The following is a 19595-nucleotide window of genomic DNA, read 5'->3' on the forward strand; positions in this document are numbered from 1 at the left end:
TCTTCTACGCCGGCATGGGAGAGGGGCAGGTAAGTGTGACCTGCTGTCTTCAGCACGGGTCCCTGTCAGGACAGGAAACCCAACTGAAGCGAGGGAGAGGTACCGCCCTTTTATCTTCAGTAGGGTTCCTGTCCTGACTGGGCGGATCCCCTCTCTCATGTGTGCCGTCATGGGAGACGGGAAAAGAGGCATTCAAAGAAAAGAACATGGTCCCTTACAGTCACACATGGCGGAGGTTCCCTGATGTTTTGGGGTTGCTTTGCTGCCTCTGGCACTGGACTGCTTGACCGTGTGCATGGCATTATGAAGTCTGAAGACTACCAACAAATTTTGCAGCATAATGTAGGGCCCAGTGTGAGAAAGCTGGGTCTCCCTCAGAGGTCATGGGTCTTCCAGCAGGACAATGACCCAAAACATACTTCAAAAAGCACTAGAAAATGGTATGAGCGAAAGCACTGGAGATTTCTAAGGTGGCCAGCAATGAGTCCAGACCTGAATCCCATAGAACACCTGTGGAGAGATCTAAAAATGGCAGTTTGGAGAAGGCACCCTTCAAATATCAGGGACCTGGAGCAGTTTGCCAAAGAAGAATGGTCTAAAATTCCAGCAGAGCATTGTAAGAAACTCATTAATGGTTACCGGAAGCAGTTGGTCGCAGTTATTTTGGCTAAAGGTTGTGCAACCAAGTATTAGGCTGAGGGTGCCAATACTTTTGTCTGGCCCATTTTTGGAGTTTTGTGTGAAATGATCAATGTTTTGCTTTTTTCTTCATTCTCTTTGTGTTTTTTCATTTAAGACAAGTTAAATGAAGATAATAATACCAAAGAATTTGTGTTTGCAATCATTTTCCGGAAGAAACCGAGTATTATCTGACAGAATTGCAGGGGTGTCAATACTTTTGGCCACAGCTGTATATTATGTATATTTGTTTCTAGAATTGTTGATTTCTCTACAACATGTAGGTGTGCTGTATTTATTAGAGCCCTTGATGTGCCTAAACAGTAGAAACCCCCCCACAAGTGACCACATTTTGGAAACTAGACACCCCAAGGAACTTATCTAGATGTGTTGTGAGAACTTTGAAACCCCAAGTGTTTCACTAAAGTTTATAATGTAGAGCCGTGAAAATAAGAAATTAATTTTTTTCCACGAAAATGATTTTTAGCCCGTTTTTTTTATCTTCCCAAGGGTATCCGGAGAAATTAGACCCCAAAGTTGTTGTGCAATTTGTCCTGAGTACCCTGATACCCCATATGTGAGGGGAACCACTGTTTGGACACATGGCAGAGCTCTTTAAGGGAAGAGGTGCTGTTTTGGAATGCAGACTTTGATGGAATGGTCTGCGGGCGTCATATTGCGTTTTCAGAGCCCCTGATGTGCCTAAACAGTAGAAACTCCAAGAATAATAATGTAAACATGTGGTTAGTAATACCTTATATCTCGAATGGCAATACAGAGGAAAATAGATTAACATACATATCTATAAATGCCTTATCGTGTCTGTCTGTAACTGAAACCGCGGGCTGTTGAATGGTCGCGGCCGCCAGGCCGCAACCAATCAGCGACAGGCGCAGCTGTTTGTAACGGTAAGCTGCGCCTGCCGCTAATTGGTCCCGGTCGCCAGGCCGGGACAAATCAGCGGCAGGCGCAGGCCTTAATCCGTAAAAAAGAGAATTAAAATAAAAAAAAGTTATTCTCACCTTCCGGCGGCCTCCTGTCTTCTTTCCACGCGCCCGGCCTCGCGTTCCCAGTAATGCTTTGCGGCTTAGTCCGCTGATGACGTCACTCTCGCAAGAGCGAGAAAGAAGACCGTTATCAGTGGACTAAGCCGCAAAGCATTACTGGGAATGCGAGGCCGGGCGTGTGGAAAGAAGACAGGAGGCCGTCGGAAAGTGAGAATAACTTTTTTTTATTTTTTATATTTTTGTACAGGGCCGCAGCAATGATTAGTTGCGGCTACAGGGCCGCGTTGATGATTGGTCGCGGACAGAGGGCCGCGATGCTGATTGGTCGCGGCTACACAGAAAGGGGGGTGAGGGGACCATGCATACCAGGAAAGGGGGGTGAGGGGACCATGCATACCAGGAAAGGGGGGTGAGGGAACCATGCATACCAGGATTGGGGGGGGTGAGGGGACCATGCATACCAGGATTGGGGGGTGAGGGGACCATGCATACCAGGATTGGGGGGGTGAGGGGACCATGCATACCAGGATTGGGGGGTGAGGGGACCATGCATACCAGGATTGGGGGGTGAGGGGACCATGCATACCAGCACTGGGGGGTGAGGGGACCATGCATACCAGGATTGGGGGGTGAGAGGACCATGCATACCAGGATTGGGGGGTGAGGGGGCCATGCATACCAGGATTGGGGGGTAAGGTGACCATGCATACCAGGATTGGGGGGTGAGGGAACCATGCATACCAGGATAGGGGGTTGAGGGGACCATGCATGCCAGGATTGGGGGGTGAGGGGACCATGCATACCAGCATTGGGGGGTGAGGGAACCATGCATACCAGGATAGGGGGTTGAGGGGACCATGCATACAAGGATTGGGGGGTGAGGGGACCATGCATACCAGGATTGGGGGGTGAGGGAACCATGCATACCAGGATTGGGGGGTGAGAGGACCATGCATACTCCTAAACCCTTCATCCAATTTTAATGTGGATACCCTCAAATGAAAGCTGAAAGTCTGATCTTCAACTGCATCTGAATTCTTTTGTTTAACATTCATTGTGGTAATGTCTAGAACCAAAATTAGAAAAATGTTGTCTCTGTCCAAATATGTATGGACCTAACTGTAGTACACATGAAAAAGGAATAAATATTCCTAAAGCCACAAAGGTAAATGCCGCAAATCGCATGTAAAGGGAAATAAAAGGAAACATAAGTAAAACACTTATCCCACAAAAAAGGACTTGATGTAATAGTCTATTGGTATCTAAAACTGGGGGAGCTTGTGGAGACGCCTGATGCGTGTCGCCACCGCTAGGTGGCTTCGTTAGGGGCTGAAGGTTACACCGGAAGGTATCCTATAAATACCCAGTCAATTAGTAAATTTAGAGCAGTTGTAGCATTACCTCATCGGTCACATGCATACAATGCGGCGGCGTAGCCATCACAGAGAGTTCATGGTTTCCAAGGTAAACAGCTGGCAACCAAGAGCCGCGCGGCTCTTAGATACCCGCTGTTTACATTGGAAACCAGCTTGCTCGCTTGTCCTGATCGCTGGAGTGGCTGTCTATGTGACAGCTCACCTGCGATCAGCCTAATGATGTCCCAGCGATCCCATCCATGTCGGATCGTTGGTGGGATCGCTGGGACATCGTTATGTGTAACGGGGCCTTAACTCTACGCATAAGAACTAATGTTTACTAAAAGACTGAAACACACAAGACACTATTAGATTCTTAAGCTTATCATTCCACATTCAAGTGGAGAAATGAACAAATATAGTACCTATACTTTGTAAATGCAGTCCACAATAATAGGATAGGAGCTGCTTATCACATGCTTATCTGCCCCACAACAGGTTAATGCAACATCCGTTCCTTATGAGGCTGATCTATGTCCATGGGTTACTTATTTCTAATCTTATTTCCCCTATGCGTTTCCCCATTGAAATTTCATCAGTAGGCTTTGATAGGCATGCTGGCCATTTATGAGGTCAGATAAAGGATCTTTGATTTACTTGTGGGGCATTTCCACTGTTTAGGCACAAAAAGAGCCCTCCAAACGCGAGCCTACAGACCATTCCATCGAAGTCTGTATTTCAAAACGTTGCTCCTTCCTTACCGAGCCCTGCCTTGTTCCCAAACGGTAGTTCTTCTCCACATGTGTACTCAGGAGAAATTTCACAACAAAGTTTTGGGTCCATTTTCTCCTATTACCCTTGTGAAAATAAAAAAATGGGACTAAAAGAATATTTTGCAAGAACATTATTTCTTTTTTTAGTTTTCACAGCTCTACATTATAAACTTCTGTGAAGCACCTGGGAGTTCAAAGTGCTCCCCACACATCTATATAACAGTCCATAAGGGGTCTAGTTTCCAAAATTGGGTCATTTGTTGGGGGGTTTTCACTGTGTAGGCACATCAGGGTCTTTCCAAACACGACATGGCATCCACTCTCGATTCCAGCCATTTTTGTTTTCAAGAAGTCAATGTTCTTTCCCTTCCTAACCCTGCCCATGCACCAAAACAATAGTTTTCCCCCACATATGGGGTTATTGGCTTACTCAAGAGAAATTGAAAAACAAATTTTGGGGTCCATTTTCTCTTGTTACCCTAGTGAAAATAAAAAATTTGGGCTAAGGTAAAATTTTTGTGAAAAAAAACTAAAATGTTCACTTTTCCCTTCACCCATAACAGCACACCTGAGGGATCCGCCCCGTCAGGACAGGAACCCACTGAGATATAAGGGGCGGCACCTCTCCCCTGCTTCAGTTGGGTTCCTGTCCTGTAGGGAATCCCACTGTCGGCGGTGCCTATCATGGCGAAAAAGGAAAAAAGAAGAAAGGAAAAAAAAAAAAAGCCCAGGCCTGTCCCGGCACGGGAAGACCAGGGGTCTCACCTGTAGCGCCGGCTGTCGGGTGCTGGAGGCAAAGTCCCCAGTGACCCCTTGGGCTCCGGGTTCATGTGGGCGCAGGTGGGATCCTGGTGGCACCGGGAGGCTCCACCGTGCCGCCCTCCCCTCGCGCGCGCCCGCGATCTCTATCCCAGAGGCAACTAGCAGGGGAGAGCCGCGGGTGTCTTCCGTCCGTTGACGTCAGCGGCGCAGAGGATCATGGGTGCGCCGGCTGGCGTCAGCAAAAGGCGACGGTGTCATGGTGCCGGGTGCAACGCCGGCTGGCGATCGCAGGGGGGAGGGGAGGAGACACCCACCAGGATGGTGGCGTAGCATTTAAACGAGGAACAGCGGCATGGCAGGCGGTGCAAGATGGAATCAGAACTGGAGCGATCATTGTCTCTGCCTCCCTCACAACCCTCCGGTCGCAAACATGGAAGCCATTCAAGCAGCAGTTGCCCCAGCCGCAGGTCGGGGGACTCCTCAAGGTCCAAAGAGCACAGGTCACGTGCTCCGACGCAGCCTCCAAGTCCGGTACCCTTGGTTACGGGTGGTGAGTGATCTTTGTGAATGCTAGTATTATGTTAATAGGGGTTCCCTGTTGTATGTTTCACCCCGTAGGAAAAACCTAAAAAAGTGGGAAGTAAGAAGAATAATAGGGACTGTGCCATGTGTAAAACTCTCCTAGCAAGAGACTGGCTGAAAGACCTCTGCGCCAGTTGCATTCAGCGAACCATGGCAGAAGAAGCGCCTAGTTTCGCAGCTAACCTTATATCGGCCCTTAGGTCAGAAATGGAGGGTTCAATTAAGACCTTGTTGAAGAAAGGGAGGAAAGGTAGGAAGAATCCACCTAGTTCTCCTTCAAACTCCTCTTCGGCCTCATCTCAGACCGAACAGCCATCCTCCTCAGAGTCCTCAGACAGTGATACGGGGAGTAAGCCATGTTTTCCTGTAGAAGACACGGATGCTCTCCTAAAGGTCATTAGAACAACAATGGGCCTTCAGGAAGAGAAAGCGGCTAAATCCCTAGAGGATGTCATGTTTGGGGGACTTCAAGAGAGGAAAAAACGGACCTTTCCAGTGAATGAAAAGATCCAAGCGCTTATTAAGAGAGAATGGAGGAAACCCGAGAGATCAGGGGCCCTTCCCTCCGCCTCTAAGAGACGATACCCCTTTGAGCACAAAGATGTGGAAATATGGGACAAAGTCCCAAAGATTGACTCAGCGGTGTCCAGGTCTTCCCAAAAATCGGTCCTGCCTTTGGAAGACTCAGGGGTTCTTAGGGACCCGCTAGCCAAAAAAGTTGATTCCTATTTAAGGCATGCATGGGAAGCAACAGCGGCAGGATTAAAGCCGGCAATAGCAGGCACCTGCACGGCGCGTTCCCTGATGATTTGGCTGCAGCAGTTAGAAGAGAGGCTAGCGTCAAAAGTCCCAAGAGAAAAGATATTGGCAGATATGTACCTCCTGCATGGGGCAGCAGCTTTTTTGGCAGACACCTCGGCGGACTCTGAGGTTGACAGCTAGGGTGGCAGAATTATCAAATGCCGCCAGACGCGCGTTGTGGCTTAAAGGCTGTCCAGGTGACCTGCAGTCTAAAGCTAAACTGTGCTCTCTCCCCTGTGATGGTCGGTTTTTATTCGGGAAGAATTATGTTTGGTGGAGGCACCTCCACTTCAAAGAAATCTCCACAATGACGCCAACATTCTGGTAGGGGGGAGATTGGCACTCTTTTCCCAGGCCTGGGGAAGATCTCTTCCAATACCTGGATCCTAGGCATCTTAAGAGAAGGCCTGAGAATCCCCTTTGTTTGCCAGCCAAAAGCCATGTTTGTCATTACCCCTATCAGGAAGGCGATCGATGAACAGTTGGCCTTGGAATCAGAGATCCTGAGCCTGATAGACAAGCAGGTCCTTTCCGAAGTCCCAAACACACAGGAAGGAAGGGGGTTCTATTCCCCCCTTTTTCTGATAAAAAAAAAAAAACAGATCAATCATTCAGGACAATCATAAACCTCAGAGGTCTCAATCGGTGGATAAAGAATCAGACCTTCAAGATGGAATCGGTGGCTACGGCCATAAAGCTGCTACATCAAGATTGTTTTATGGCCGTAGTCGATCTAAAGGATGCATATTATCACCTCCCTATCCATCCAGGTTACCAAGAATACTTTAGAGTGGCTCTCTATATCCAGGGCATACTCAGGCATTTCCAATTCAGAGCTCTTCCATTTGGCATATCCATAGCCCCGAGGGTTTTTACCAAGGTCATAGCGGAGGTAACAGCCTTCCTCCAAATTCACGATACGGTCATAATACCCTACTTGGATGATTTCCTTATAGTGGGCAGCTCAGAGGACCACTGTACGGCACAGTTGAGCCGGGTGACTGACACCTTACAGGAATTAGGGTGGATAATAAATTTCAAAAAATCAAAACTACAGCCCCTAAGAAAACAGACCTTCCTGGGGTTTATCCTGGATTCAGAACAGCAAGCGTGTTTGCTTCCGGATACCAAAATAGAGAAGGTACAGAACATGACTTTGGCTGCCCGAGACCAACCTTATATGACTTTGAGAAACGCGATGTCTCTACTAGGTACCCTGACGGCCTGTATTCCGGCGGTCAGGTGGGCTCAATTTCACACCCGACAGCTCCAGGGAGAGATACTATCAGCACAAAGATCACTGAAAGGTCGTTTAGAAGGAAGACTGGAGCTTTCCTTAGAGACCAGAGACTATCTCAACTGGTGGCTGGACAGTACAAACCTGGCTTCGGGAATGCCTTGGGACAGACGTCCGACGTAATACTGACAGACGCAAGCTCCTTGGTGTGGGGGGCACACCTAAGGGGTCATGTAGCCCAGGGTTCCTGGAGGCCTCAAGAAATGGGGGCATCTTCCAACCTGAGAGAACTGTGGGCAGTGAACAAAGCCCTGAGCCACTTCATTCCCCTACTCAGGCAGGGGTCGCAATGCCCGCATCATGTCGGATAACAAAGTAACGGTGGCGTACATCAACCACCAAGGGGGGACAAGATCACACTCCCCTAATGAAGGCAGCGGGCGACATTCTTGGCAGAGCGGAGCAACACCTACACTCCTTAACAGCCTTGCACATAAAAGGGGCAGAAAACATAGAGGCCGATTTCCTGAGCCGCAATACTCTGAGGCAAGGAGAATGGGCACTAAATCGGTCCGTTTTTCAAAAAATAACACAACTTTGAGGGAAACCGGTGATAGACATATTTGCCAACAAGTACAACAGGCAAACAGAGAGGTTTTGCTCACTAAACCCGAGGGAAAAACCATGGGCAGTGGACTCATTATAGATTCCGTGGGACTTCAGGCTAGCCTATGCGTTCCCCCCAGTGGCCCCGATCCCAATAGTTGTCAAGAAGATCAGGAACGATCAAGCCAGGGTGATTCTAATGGCTCCATTTTGGCCAAAAAGGCCCTGGTTCGCTCTGCTACGAAGATGTCCCTCTCCGATCCATGGGTTCTGCCAGAAATCCCGGACCTACTAGCTCAGGGTCCAATATTCCACGCTCAGGTCAAAGGATTCCATCTGACGGCATGGAATTTGAAAGGCCGCTTTTAATGGATAGAGGGTTCTCTCCCGGGTTGGTGGCCACCCTGCTAAAGAGTAGGAAACCGGTGACAACCAATATCTACGGCAGAACATGGAATAATTTCCTGCAGTTCCTAGGTAAGCCGTTAGAACAAGAACCCCCGATTAGTGCCATCTTGGAGTTTTTACAATCAGGGTTGCAGCTGGGGTTAGCGGTAAACACTCTTAAAGTTCAGGTGTCTGCACTAGGAGCGCACTATAACTGCTACTTGGCAGAAAATAGATGGGTATCCCGATTTATCAAATCCTGCCATAGGTCTAAGCCTATTCCAATACCTAGAATAGCCCCGTGGGATTTAAACCTGGTACTAGAGGCCCTTACAAAAGAACCATACGAGCCTTTACATCAGCTACCCATAAAATATCTGACCCTAAAAACGATCATTTTAGTAGCCCTTACATCGGCCCGTAGAGTAAGCGACTTGCAGGCTCTTTCGGTAAATCCACCCTATACACAAGTTTTTCAGGACAGGATGATATTAAGAACAGACCCCGCTTATCTGCCTAAGGTAGCATCAGATTTCCATCGAGGTCAGGAGATTATCCTCCCATCCTTATGCGATAATCCAAAGAATTCAGGGGAGGAAAAATTCCATAGATTGGACGTTAAGAGAGCCCTGCTAGAATACATATCTGTCACTAGCCAGTGGAGGAGGTCCCAGTCCCTGTTCGTGGCCTTTCAGGGTGCCAGGAAAGGCTATGGGGTCTCAAAAGGGACTATTGCCAGATGGATTAGGGAGGCCTTTAGTGTAGCCTACTCAGCTAGTGGTGTCCCGTTTCCTGACGGCATCAAGGCTCATTCCACCAAAGCCGTGGCGACCTCCTGGGCTGAAAAGGCAGAGGTATCAATTGAACAAATTTGTAAGGCCGCTACCTGGGCCTCACCTTCAACCTTCTTTAAGCACTATAGATTAAATCTATCCTCCTCGGCTGACTTAACCTTTGGTAGAAGGGTGCTGCAAGCGGTGGTCCCTCCCTAAGGTGTTTCGAAGCCTCCAAAAATGTCTCAGGTGTGCTGTCATGGGTGAAGGGAAAACCACCGTGGTTACTTACTGGTAGCCGTTTTTTCCGGAACTCATGACAGCACCCGTATATTCCCCCCCTTTTCACCGTATGGGTGTGCACGTTTAGTAGGGTGCATTTGTGTGATGTGGTGTTGGATTAACGTATCTAACCGGGAAGTCCTCTCAATGCTCTGTAACCAACTGAAGTAGGGGAGAGGTGCCGCCCCTTATATCTCAGTAGGTTCCTGTCCTGGCGGGGTGGATCCCTCTCTCAGGTGTGCTGTCATGGGTTCCGGAAAAACCGGCTACTGGTAAGAAACCATGGTGGTTTTCTTTCCACATTACATTAGTTCCTGTGAAGCACCTGAAGGGTTAATGAACTTCTTGAATGTGATTTTGAATACCTTGGGGGTGCAGTTTTTAGAATGATTTCACTTTTGGGTATTTTCTGTCATTTTAGGTCCCTTAAAGTCACTTCAAATGTGATGTCCCTAAAAAAATGGTTTTGTTAATTTTGTTGGAAAAATTTGAAATTGCTGGTCAACTTTTAACACTTCTAACGTCCTAACAAAAATAATTATGTTTCAAAAATGATGCAGATATAAAGTAGACATGTGGAAAAATGTTATTTATTAGCTATTTTGTGTGATATAACTGTCTGGTTTAAGGGCATTAATCTTTCAAATTGCAAAATTTTCAAAATTTGTTTGACATTTCCAATATTTTCACAAATAAACGCAAGTCATGTCAAACAAATTTTACTACGAGAAAACAGTCTCAGCATTAGTGGGATAGGTTGAAGCGTTCCAGAGTTATTACCACATAAATGACACTGGTCAGATTTAAAAAATTTGGCTCGGTCACTAAGGAGTTAAACACGACACCATTCTTAACATAACCTTCATCGCTGTTATGAGTTCTGGCTCTGTGATAGGTACCCTATTGGCTTTGTTACATGTTACTTAACCCATTAAAGTCATCCCATGGCACCTTTTTTCGTTCGGTTTCAGGATAAAGATCAATAGAACAATCCTTGTTAAGGCATCGTAAACATTAGGTTGTTGTCAGCTGAACAGTGCTTCGGCCAATCATTTGGCCAACAGCCGTCTCGGTTGTCTATTCCAGTACACAGAAGCGCTCTTTCGGCTGAGCACTCCTCTGTTCTTTATGAAAATGCCAAAAGATATGTCTGCCAGCGGTTTATCTAGCTCCAGGAGAATACAGCGATCAGCTATCCCAAATCAGACATGTCTAATCAGCATCACCTTTGACAGTCAGTTCACTGACGCCACTACACACACACACTCATGTAGGGTCCGACATATCATTGGTGCAACGTGTGCAGCCACACAGGTGCCCAAAAGGTAAGGGGAGGCACTTTCACCTTCAAGTGACACAAAGAGGGATTCCTATACTGTCCTTGCACACGGAGCCCTCTTCCATCTGTGTCCGCCAATGCTCCTGTTGGCCAAACCTATCCATATGAGCGGGTGCAGCCGACATTAGTCTAATGGAGCTTTAGATTGCTGTTTAAAGGTTTGTTTTATAACATTTATTGTATTTATTGTCTTAGGATTTAGAGCACCTGAAGTTGCAAGAGGAAATGTAATTTACAACCAACAGGCTGATGTCTATTCATTTGGATTGTTGCTCTATGATATTCTGACAGCTGGAGCTAGGATGGTTGAAGGGTTGAAGTTTCCAAATGAATTTGATGAATTGGCTGTCAATGGAAAATTGCCTGGTAAGTTTTCTGTCTGTCAATAATGCCAAATCTACAGAGCTATTATGCCAGATTCCCTCTCCACCCTCGCATCGGGACTAATGTGCTAAAACTATGTCAGAAAAGCTGTCTCTGGCCAGTAAGATATTATTTATCTGCTCGGAAAAATACATTTGTTTGTCTGGTTGCTATGGGCAGTAAGGTCAGTGTTTCTGTTAAATTAGGCTAGTGTGCCTGAATTTTCCATTTGCACAAAACATGTGTGAGGAGGTAACTGCCCTTTGTAGAACAGCCTAGCAGACTTGACTTTATAGTACACTGCAACATATTTAAGATATTTATATCCCAGATCAACTTTAAAGGGGTTGTCCGGGCTTTTCACATAATCTCAGTACATATCTGGGCTGCAGAATTATGACAATAAGTAATTTACTTTCTGTCAATAGTTTGCACGGTTTTCTAGATATTCTGAACAGAACGTCCAAGGGGGGGGAGGTGTTATGGCATTGAAATGAGAACTAGTCGTAACCTCCTACTCTACTCCAAACATGCCCTCTATAGCAACAACCCCACCCTCCATAGCAACAGGCCCTCCCCGTCCACATGAAGCAGCCCTCATCACACAGTAACAAATTCTTCCCCTCCAGCAGCCGCAGAGCAGAGAGCTGCTCCTCCCCCAGACACACACTGAACAGTGATCTATGGAAAGTGAAACTAGTGAGGAGTGAAAATCGTCCTGTATTCTGGGCCACTCCATGATTACAATACATAACTCATTATGAGTAATTCCTTCCCTCACTGTCCCAGGCTGCTGGCAGCAGTGAGAACAGACTGTGTGATGGCCAGTGATGGGGGTCTGCAGCTTCTAATCTGCACAGGGGATGGCAGTCACTGATGTAATCTGTTGTGTGACAAAGCCTCTGCTGTGTGAATGAGACAGCTCTGTGTCACTGATGTCTTCACACAGCAGCAGATTTGGTGCAGTGTATGTGTGAAGCTCCACCAAACTCCCAGCAAGCTCCAGTAACCAGCACCACCCACTGCCCACTCATTGGCTGGCAGTAAACTGCACCAGCACTCATCTTTCTCATCATTCCAGCATTGGAAAGAACATAGCAGTGATCCTGTATTTGTGAAAGCAGCACAATACATACATACATACACCCCCCAACACTCCACACTGTTACAGCTGCTGATTGGACAGGCTGCTCTCATCAGTATATGTGTCATTAGAGACCCAGTGTTCACACATACACTGCACCAAATCTGCTGCTGTGTGAAGACATCAGTGACACAGAGCTGTCTCATTCACACAGCAGAGGCTTTGTCACACAACAGATTACATCAGTGACTGCCATCCCCTGTGCAGATTAGAAGCTGCAGACCCCCATCACTGGCCATTACACAGTCTGTTCTCACTGCTGCCAGCAGCCTGGGACAGTGAGGGAAGGAATTACTCATAATGAGTTATGTATTGTAATCATGGAGTGGCCCAGAATACTGGACGATTTTCACTCCTCACTAGTTTCACTTTCCATAGATAACTGTTCAGCATGTGTCTGGGGGAGGAGCAGCTGCTCTCTGCAGTGAGGCTGCTAGAGGGGGAGGATTTGTTACTGTGTGATGAGGGCTTCATCATGTGGACGGGGAGGGCCTGTAGCTACGGAGGGTGGGGTTGTTGATATAAGAGGGCATGTTTGGAGTAGAGTAGGAGGTTATGGCCAGTTCTCATTTAAATGCCATAACACCCCCCCCCTTGGACGTTCTGTTCAGAATATCTAGAAAACCGTGCAAACTAGTGACAGAAAGTAAATTACTTATTGTCATAATTCTGCAGCCCAGATATGTACTGAGATTACGTGAAAAGCGCGGACAACCCCTGTAATCACACTGAGAATTATAATCTATTAATGTTCACTTGTTGCGTGTCTTAATGTTTTAGATCCAGTGAAAGAATATAATTGTGCTGCATGGCCAGAAGTTGAAGTTTTGATTAAAAAATGCTTAAAAGAAAATCCTCAAGAACGTCCTACATCTGCCAAGGTACACAATTCTGGGAAGGACAGTAACAGAAAAAAGATTTTTATAAGATGGGGGTCCGTCTTATTGTCTGAATTTATATCTTACCTGAGGACCGGCGGTGGTAGACCAGGATCACAGGAGGAATGGTCCCTTCCTCAGGAAGCCGGCAGCGGCAGAAGTGGGGCAATGCTGCAGTCCCAGGGTATCCCAGCGGTGCGATACTGTGGGTCAGCGGTGAGGCAGAGCAGATAGCAATGAGCAGACCCTGGAGTCATTTACCAGACACCGCAGCATCTTCACGTTATTACTGACTCAGGATGCCGGCAGCAGAATTGTGGCAATGCCGCGGCCCGGTGTCCACAGCGAGCAGAACAGAGTGCATCACCGTTTTCTAGGTGGCCATCTTCCTGAGTCTGCGCGTGCGCTGATTGAGATCTCGGCGGCCCTCGGCTTCAGGAAAATGGCCACAGAAATCTCAGTCTGCGCACATGCGGCCTTCGGCAGCCATTTTCCTGAAGTCGAGGGCAGCCGGGATCTCAAGCCCACAGCCTCAAGAAAATGGAGTGCGAGAGGTCAGCTGAGATCTCAATCCGCGTACGCGTCGCCTCTGGCGGCCCACGGCTTCAGGAAGCTGGCCGCAGGGAAACCACAACGATGCACTCCAAACCGCCGACACCGAACCTCAGTATCGCCACACCTCTGCCATCGCCGGTTTCTTGAAGAATGGACGCTGCCTCACCACTACCGCAACCCCCCCGGTAAGCCTGCATTCAGACTATAAGAAGCCTCCCCGATTTTCCTTCCAAATTTTTGGGGAAAAAGTGTGTCTTATAGTCTGAAAAATACGGTATATCTTTTCATGGAACTACACTGAAGATATGAAACTTTGATACAATGTAAAGTAGTCTGTGTTCAACTTGTATAACAGCGTAAATTTGGTATGCCCACTACATAATTCAACACACAGCCATTAATGTTTAAACCTCTGGCAACAAAAGTAAGTACACCTCTAAGTGAAAATGGACAAATTGTGCCCAAAGTGTCAATGTTTTCCCATAACTTTCTTGGGCAAGGAGTTCACTACAGCTTCACAGGTCGCCACTGGAATCCTCTTCCAATCCTCCACAATGACATCACGGAACTGGTGGATGTTAGAGACTGCTCCTTCACCTTATTTTTGAGAATGTCCCACAGATGCTGAACAGGGTTTAAGTCTGGAGACATGCTTGGCCAGTCAAGCACCTTTACCCTCAATTTCTTTATCAAGTCAGTGTTCATCCTGGAGGTGTGTTTGTGGTTATTAACATGTTTGAATACTGCCCTGTGACCCAGTTTCATAATGGAGAGGATCATGCTCTGCTTCAGTAGGTCACAGTACATGTTGGCATTCATGGATCTCTCAATGAACTGTAGCTCCCCACAGCAGGTAGCACTCATGCAGCCCCAAACCATGACACTCCCACCACCATGCTTAACTGTAGTCAAGACACACTTGTTTTTGTACACCTCACCTAGTTGCCGCCACACAAACTTGACACCATTGAAACCAAATAAGTTTATATTGGTCTCATCAGACCACTTTGTTTCCAGTAAACCATGTCCTTAGCCTGCTTGCCTTCAGCAAACAGTTTGTGGGCTTTGTTGTGCATCATCTTTAGAAGAGGCTTCCTTCTGGGACAACAGCCATGCAGACTAATTTGATTGTATCGTCTGAGTGCTGACACTCTACCCCTTTAACCTCTGCAGCAATGCTGGCAGCACTCATACGTCTATTATGAAAAGACAGTCTCTGGATATGACGCTGAGTACTGTAAGGCAGCGGTAGTACCACGTACACAGTGAAGAGGCAGTGACCCACAAAATTCAAACACAAAGGTCTTTTTAATGTGTTATCTTCACACATAAAAGTCCAAACTCACACAAGTGTAACTAATATTAGTGTTCAGTTCACACCATTTCATAGCACTTCATAGTACAGAGCATCCTTTAGATTGCAGTCACTACACGCGCTAGTCCTCCTCTGACTAGTTCCCGTGGGTGTCCTGCACCGCTGTATCACAGTCTCTACTCACAGCCGTACACAGATCTTGACATCCTCCTGTCTGCAGCTGTGACACACGCCAGTCCTTCCTTCGGGCACAGGACAGTTTACCTCCGGTTCACCTCCGAGCATAAGACCTGTCCAGATCTGTGACCAGTCATCATGGACAGCAGCACCACTGTGTATGCTGTGAGTTGCCAGGCCTCTCTCTGGCCCTGACACACCTGAGAACCCTGACACACCTGAGACTCACATTCACTAACTAACCTTTTCCTGCAGGGCTTTTATCACAGAAACATGTGGCTTTCAGCCACATGGAAGACCTGGGTCCGGAATGAAACAGACTGCAACACTATCATACTGCAATCTGTTTCAAACACAACATCCAGAGCAGGTTTTGCTGTACCTCTGCCTTGGACACTAACATGTCCAAGACTAACACTTTTATTATCAGTCTGCATTGCAGTCACAGCTACGCCCTTGACTGCCATGCACACCTATTGCCTTCATGCACCTCCATGCATATCCTAGGGAGACTACACAGCGACCCCCTACCTGTGACATCGGTCACTGCTTCCCCATTGCAATCCCAGCTACGCTTGTGACCACAATGCATTCCCATAGCCTCAATATGTCTCCGTGCGCATCCTGGGGAGAACATACAGTGCCCCCTAGCTGTAACAGGGGTCACTGCCTCACAGTGCGTGCACTCAACTTCTTTGGGCAACCATGGCAATGCCAGTTTGGAGCGGAACCTGCCTTGTTAAACCGCTGTAATGTCGTTGCCACCGTGCTGCAGCTCAATTTCAGGGTGGTGGCAATCTTCTTATAGCCTAGGCCATCTTTCTGTAGAGCAACAATTCTTTTCTTCAGGTCCTTGATGAGTTCTTTACTGTAAGGTGCCAAGTTGTACTTACAGTGACCAGTATATGAGAATATGAGAGTGATTAAAACCAAATTTTACAAACCTGCTCCCCATTCACACCTGAGACCTTGTAACACTAATGACTCACATGACACCGGGAAGAGAAAATGGCTAATTAGACACAATTAGGGGTGTATTCACTTTTATTGCCAGATGTTTAGACATTAATGGCTGTGTGTTGAGTTACCGTATTTTTCGGACTATAAGACGCACCGGACCATAAGACGCGCCCAATTTTCAGTAGGAAAATAGGGGAAAAAAAATAATGTGTCAAATGGGGGTCCATCTTACAGTCCGAATTCAGCTTACCTGGGAAGGGATCCGGCACAGGTTGAGAAGTAGTCACAGGGGTCATTCAGTGGTCCAGGCTTGTGCGGTGGTGGCTCTGTGCTGGGGCAGGTTGGTGGTGCTGGGGCAGCTGTGCTGGGGTAGGGGCAGCTGTGCTGGGGCAGGGGCAGAAGTGCTGGGGCTGGGGCAGCTGTGCTGAGGCAGGGGCAGCTGCGCTGGGGCAGCTGTGCTGAGGCAGGGGCAGCTGTGCTGGGGCAGGGGCAGCTGCGCTGGTGCAGGGGCAGCAGTGCTGGGGTTGGGGCAGCTGTGCTGGGGCAGCTGTGCTGGGGCAGGGGCAGCTGTGCTGGGGCAGGTGGGCTCTGCGGTGGTGGCAGCGGGTGGCGCTCTGCGGTGCGGTGGTGGCAGCGGGCTGTGCTCCGGTGCAGGGGCGGCGGCTCCGCCGGCATTTCTTTGCAGCCCAGAGGCCCCCACACTTCCCTTGCTGGCCGCCGCCATGTTGCGGTGGCCTCCGGGAGCATGGACGCCGGAAAGATGGCCGCCGGTCCGGGGACGGCCCATGCGCGGGATCAGATCTCGTCCCGAGATCTCGGGGGACGAGATTCAAATCTCGGCAACGAGCTCTCGTCCCCCGCGATCTCGGGACGAGATCTGAAGCTGCGCATGCGCCGTCCCCGGACCGGCGGCCATCTTCCCGGCGTCCATGCTCCCGGAGGCCACCGCAACATGGCGGCGGCCAGCAAGGGAAGTGCGGGGGCCTTCGGGCTGCGAAGAAATGCCGGCGGAGCCGCCGCCCCTGCACCGGATCACAGCCCGCTGCCACCACCGCACCGCAGAGCGCCGCCCGCTGCCACCACCGCACCACAGAGCCCCGCGCGCTGCCACCAGGTTAGTACCGTGTATTGCGACCATAAGACGCACCCCCCACTTTCCCCCAAAATTTTCGGGGAAAAAAGTGCATCTTATGGTCGGAAAAATACGGTATTTAGAGGGAACACCAAATTGACACTGTTATACAAGCTGTACACTGACTACTTTACAACTTTACATTATATCAAAGTGTCATATCTTCAGTGTTGTCCCATGAAAAGCTAGAATAAAATATTTTGAAAAACATGTGGGGTGTACAAGTGAGTACACCCCACACGTTTTTGAAAATACAATGCTGTGTATTTCTGTAAATAGGTTCTTTAACCCCTTTACTCCCAAGGGTAGTTTCCATGTTAAAGCCCGGGCCAATTTTTACAATTCTGACCACTGTCCCTTTATGAGGTAATAACTCTGGAACGCTTCCATGGATCCCGGTGATTCTGACATTGTTTTCTCGTGACATATTGTACTTCATGTTAGTGGTAAAATTTCATTCATATAACTTGCGTTTATTTGTGAAAAAAACGCAAATTTGGCGAAAATTTTGAAAATTTCGCAATTTTCCAACTTTGAATTTATATGCTCTTAAATCACAGAGAGATTGCACTCAAAAAACTTAATAAGTAACATTTTCCACATGTTTACTTTACATCAGCACAATTTGGGAACCAAAATTTTTTTTTGTTAGGAAGTTATAAGGGTTAAAAGTTGAACATCGATTTCTCATTTTTACAACACCATGTTATTTTTAGGGACCACATCACATTTGAAGTCACTTTGAGGGGTCTATATGATAGAAAATACCCAAAATGACACCATTCTAAAAACTGCACCCCTCAAGGTGCTCAACACCATATTCAAGAAGTTTATTAACCCTTCAGGTGCTTCACAGGAATTTTTTGAATGTTTTAAAAAAAAAAATGAACATTTAACTTTTTTTCACAAAAAAAATTACTTCAGGTTCAATTTTTTTATTTTACCAAGGGTAACAGGAGAAATTGGACTGGAAAAGTTATTGTGCAATTTGTCCTGAGTACGCCGATATCTTATATGTGGGGGGGAACCACTGTTTGGGCGCATGGCAGAGCTTGGAAGGGAAGGAGCACCGTTTGACTTTTTCACTGCAAAATTGGCTGGAATTCAGATTGGATGCCATGTCAAGTTTGGAGAGCTCGTGATGTGCCTAAACAGTGGAACCCCCCCCCCCCACAAGTGACCCCATTTTGGAAACTAGACCCCCCAAGGAACTTATCTAGATAGGTGATGAGCACTTTGAACCCCCAAGGGCTTCACAGAAGTTTATAACGTACAGCCGTACAATTAAAAAATATTTTTTCCACAAAAATGACCTTTTCACCCCCAATTTTTATTTTCCCAAGAGTAACAGGACCCCAAAAGTTATTGTGCAATTTGTCCTGAGTACGCTGATATCCCATATGTGGGGGTAAACCACTATTTGGGCGCATGGCAGAGCTCGGAAGGGAAGCAGCGCCATTTGACTTTTTTGGCTGGAATTGAGATCGGACGCCATGTCGCATTTGGAGAGCCCATGATGTGCCAAAACAGTGAAAACCCCCCAATTCTAACTCCAACCCTAACCCTAGCCCTAATGGGAAAATGTAAATAAGTAAAATTTTTTTTATTTTATTATTTTTCCCTAACTAAGGGGGTGATAACGGGGGGTTTGAGTTACTATTTATTGCGGGTTTTTATTTTTGGCAGCTGTCGCACGCTTAAAGACGCTTTTTATTGTAAAAATAGTTTATGCATATCCACATTTTGAGAGCTATAATTTTTCCATATTTTGACCCACCGAGTCATGTGAGGTCTTATTTTTTGCGGGACGAGTTGACGTTTTTATTGGTACAATTTTCGGGCACGTGAAATTTTTTTATCGTTTTTATTCCAATTTTTGGGACACAGAGTGAACAAAAACCAGCGTTTCATGAATTTCTTTTGGGGGGTGCGTTTACACCGTTCTGCTTGCGGTAAAATTGATAAAGCGGTTTTATTCTTTGGGTCAGTACGGTTACAGCGATACCTCATTTAGGTCGTTTTTTATGTTTTGGCGCTTTTATGCAATGAAAACAATTTTATATAAAAAAATAATTATTTTTCCATGGTACATGACGGCACCACGAGAGAGGGGATCCGCCCCACGAGGACAGGAAACCTTCAAGATAAAAGGGGGCGGCTCCTCTCTCCGCATCAGTTGGTTTCCTGTCCTCGACGGGGAACCCTCAAGATGAAAGCCTCTTTGAAGATTCCGAAGAGGATGCCTGGACCTGGGTCGGGTGATTAATGGCAGGCATGGGTTTGCTACACCCGACGCCGGGTACCGGTAGTCGCCTCGGGGGCCATATATGTCTATGTCCCCCCTGAGCGAAAGCATGGCCACAGCCGGTAGGGCAGATGCCCAGGCGAAGCGGGGTACCTTGGCGGTGGACCCCTCCAAGATGACGGCACACAAGACAGGTCCAGGGAGGCCACTTGTAGTGTTCCCTCCCTGTCGACATACAGTGGCC

General features: G+C 47.5%; 1 protein-coding gene across 3 annotated transcripts in view; it reads left to right on the plus strand.

Moving 5' to 3' along the window:
* LRRK2 (leucine rich repeat kinase 2) overlaps nucleotides 1-19595 on the plus strand; it is a 325079-nt gene that overhangs the window by 224193 nt on the left and 81291 nt on the right. For all 3 annotated transcript variants that reach the window (XM_073573544.1, XM_073573542.1, XM_073573543.1), the window contains exons 43-44: nucleotides 10778-10948; nucleotides 12870-12970. In XM_073573544.1, coding sequence (XP_073429645.1) covers nucleotides 10778-10948; nucleotides 12870-12970 — 272 coding nt within the window. The remainder of the gene's footprint in view (nucleotides 1-10777; nucleotides 10949-12869; nucleotides 12971-19595) is intronic.

Source organism: Dendrobates tinctorius, unplaced genomic scaffold (genome assembly GCF_039654945.1).
Source record: "Dendrobates tinctorius isolate UK_male_01 unplaced genomic scaffold, ASM3965494v1 ptg000035l, whole genome shotgun sequence".
NCBI classification, from domain to species: Eukaryota; Metazoa; Chordata; class Amphibia; order Anura; family Dendrobatidae; genus Dendrobates; species Dendrobates tinctorius.